General features: G+C 33.7%; 1 protein-coding gene across 1 annotated transcript; it reads left to right on the top strand.

The window, feature by feature from the left end:
- Positions 1–436: 436 nt before the first annotated feature.
- LOC145069583 (serine/threonine-protein kinase OXI1-like) lies at positions 437–2,128 on the top strand. The gene is made up of 2 exons (XM_079016522.1): positions 437–921; positions 1,032–2,128. The coding sequence occupies exons 1-2, from the start codon at positions 545–547 to the stop codon at positions 1,870–1,872; spliced, it is 1,218 nt and encodes a 405-aa protein (XP_078872648.1). The 5' UTR covers positions 437–544; the 3' UTR covers positions 1,873–2,128.
- The last annotated feature ends 1,087 nt before the right edge of the window (positions 2,129–3,215 follow it).

The raw sequence follows: 3,215 nt of genomic DNA, 5'->3' as shown, positions 1-3,215 counted from the left end.
TTACTACTTAAATATTTTATTGAAAAGGTTAACTTCTAAAAAAGGTTGAAATTTATGACAAATCTTTTATAATTCAACCATTGGATTTTTTTTTCACCGTAAAACTAACCTATTTCTAAATAACTATCTATGTCTTTTAGTAACACTTGAAATCATAACCTTTATTTGAAAGTATCATTCTTTATGGCTAAGCCAAAAGCCATTTGATAACCGCTATGAAAATTATACAAGACTACAAGTCACAAATTACAAGTGACAGTAGAATATGCCGTGCAGATGCGAATAAATTAGCATTAGTAAATTTCATTGTGAAAGTAAAAGGAGGTTTGTTATGATCAAAGCCCTCAATTTTGAATAAGTTCTAGAAGCACACGTCCCATTTTGACTATTGTCCAGTTACGTCGACTCTGTTAAGCAAAGAAAAAGTAAAAACCCTTCTCCACGCATTTCACCAACCCCATATATAAATCAAACGCCAAAACAATCCATCAAACCCTAAGGAAAATCTACTTACAGCAGAAGAAACTTTTCGTCGGCAAGAGCCATGGACGAGGATCAAATCCCGTTGTTAGACCTCGAAAAATTGAAGGTTATATCGCCGTTAGGTCGAGGAGCTAAAGGTGTGGTGTTTTTGGTGCAAAATGAAGCATCCAATGGAGAATTACTTGCTTTGAAGGTGATTTCAAGAGCTTCGATTAAGAAGAAGGTGAAGGATAAGGATAGTGATGGTAGTGAGTACAAACGGATTTGCTTCGAGAAGGAGGTGTTGCGACGATGTCAACATCCATTGCTACCCAAACTCCGTGGTGTTTTGTCGACTGAAAATATTGTTGGATACGCCATTGATTACTGTCCAGGACGTGATCTCAATTATCTTCGGAAGAAACAGACGGAGAAAATGTTTTCAGATGATTTAATCAGGTAAAATTCACCTCCTCTATCGGAATTTATGATCACGTATCATTACATTACTGAAAAGTGAATTGCATTATATAATCGACATTGAAACGAGTTTGTTTGATTCATTTTAGGTTTTACGCGGCGGAATTGGTACTCGCTTTAGAGTATCTTCACGGATTGGGGATTGTTTACAGAGATTTAAAGCCGGAAAACATAATGATCCAGGAAAACGGACACCTAATGCTTGTCGATTTCGATCTATCAACTAAACTTTCACCAAAACTCCCCTCTCAATCTTCATCAACAGAATCCACACCCTCCCCGAAATCCGATGCGTTAACGAAAAAGAAAAAACAAATTTCACCGTTTTACAAGTGTTGCCACCCTGTTATCTCGGCGGAGGAATCGGTACATCCCGCCGAGTCAGTCAAATCAGAGGCACGTAGCGAGACCAGGTCACTTTCCAAATCCAACTCGTTCGTGGGAACGGAAGAATACGTCTCGCCGGAGATGATACAAGGCACCGGCCACGATTTCGCGGTGGACTGGTGGTGCTTGGGAGTAGTCTTGCATGAAATGCTATACGGCACAACACCGTTCCGTGGAATAAACAGGAAGGAGACCTTTTACCGGATTCTGTCAAAATCGCCGGAGCTCGTCGGAAAACCGACGGCATTAAGAGACTTGATCCGTAAATTGCTGGAGAAGGATCCGAAACAGAGAATATCAGTGGAGGAAATCAAGGGTCATGATTTTTTCAAAGGAGTTGACTGGGAAAAAGTCGTACAGATCTCGAGACCTCCTTTTATACCTGGACTGTTCGATGACGAACACGTGGATGGAATTAAAAAAATCGATGTAGAGGATTTTGTCCAAGGGTTGTTAAAGGTGGATGATGACGTCACTGCTGGCGTCATGGAGAAAGAACATAAACAAGAACAAGATGCTGCCAAGGATCTGTTGGTTTTCTAACTTGAATTTTTGTTTATTTTATTATTTTATTTTTTATTTACATTTACTCCATGATTATAAAATTAAATGGGAGTATATATATTGACAAACTCAAAAGGGTGGAGTTTAGTAAAATGGTGTCAGAGTATTTAAGTACAAGTAATCAGATGCAGTAAATGCTTGGGTAGTTGTACGATAACTGTCAATTAACATTATTTTGTTTACTTTGTTTTTAGTTAAAAAAAATTATATTGGTTTAATCGAATAAATTTTTATATTTCTTTTTGTAAATTAACATTTTATTTTTATATTTTATAAATTTATTCTAACTTATTTACCTAGTAATCAAATAATAGATTTTTCTAATATATGTCCCAAAAACACATATAAAAAGTATTAATTAAAATATTAATTATGAAGAATATTATCATAATTAAATATAATTATAGTAATTACAAATAATATTATTGTTTATAATTTATGTATTTTACATTTAATTATAATAATATTACGTATAATTAATGTTTATCATATTTAATTATGATAATATTTTTTTATAATTAATACTCACAGAAGTCAAAACATAAAGAAAATATTATAATGTAAAATACAAAATTGAGTCTAGGTACTCATAAAACTTGCTACCAAATTAATAATCCAACTTAACAAACATCATCTTAAAAATCTCTTTAGATTGACGATTTGCAAGGGATATAAGAAAGAAGGCATAAGAAGTTAATGCATATATATAAAGTTACAAACAAATTAAAAAAGAAAAAAGATTTGAAAAGATAATGCTTATGTTGACTTATGAAGAAAGAAGGCATTGAGCTCTCTGATCCCACATCATGCTTGGAGATAGAATATAGGGAAAGTTTCCACCGTAGAAAAAGGAAGTCTCGATACACACTAAAGATAGAGTTATATTATTCGGTGCCTTAGGCTATGCGGTATGAGAGGAGAAAAAGACGTGTAGAGATGATGTGGCAAGGCCACCTACGCGTGAACACCGCCCCAAGTGCACGTAGGTGCCTTTTGGCGTAGCCCCATCCACGGACGAAAACACCCAATCGCAAGGAAAGAGAGAATGTAACGGCCCTTCTTCAACCATTTATGAAATTTACAAAAAAAATTAATTAATTTTTAAATTTAAATAACATCTTTTATATATATATATATATATATATATATATATATATATATATATATATATATATATATATATATATATACACTGCACTTTATCTTCATTTTACACTTCTTAAAAAAATAAAAAAAATCTTCTACTTTCTTTATCTTTTCTTCAAAAAATGGACCCAAACCAAAATTTTCCACCCATTCCAAACACACCAAGTGATTATCAA

The sequence above is a fragment of the Lactuca serriola genome, chromosome 8 (genome assembly GCF_051521515.1).
Source record: "Lactuca serriola cultivar US96UC23 chromosome 8, Lser_US96UC23_V15, whole genome shotgun sequence".
NCBI lineage: Eukaryota > Viridiplantae > Streptophyta > Magnoliopsida > Asterales > Asteraceae > Lactuca > Lactuca serriola.
Note: the sequence above shows the minus strand (reverse complement) of the source record. Positions and strands in the feature narration are given on the sequence as shown.

What these genes read in the sequence shown, in the direction of transcription:
- LOC145069583 (XM_079016522.1), top strand. Translation starts at nt 545, where the DNA reads ATGGACGAGGATCAAATCCCGTTGTTAGACCTCGAAAAATTGAAGGTT. An exon ending in TTTTCAGATGATTTAATCAG is followed by an intron (nt 922 to 1,031) that starts GTAAAATTCACC and finishes GATTCATTTTAG; the next exon opens with GTTTTACGCGGCGGAATTGG.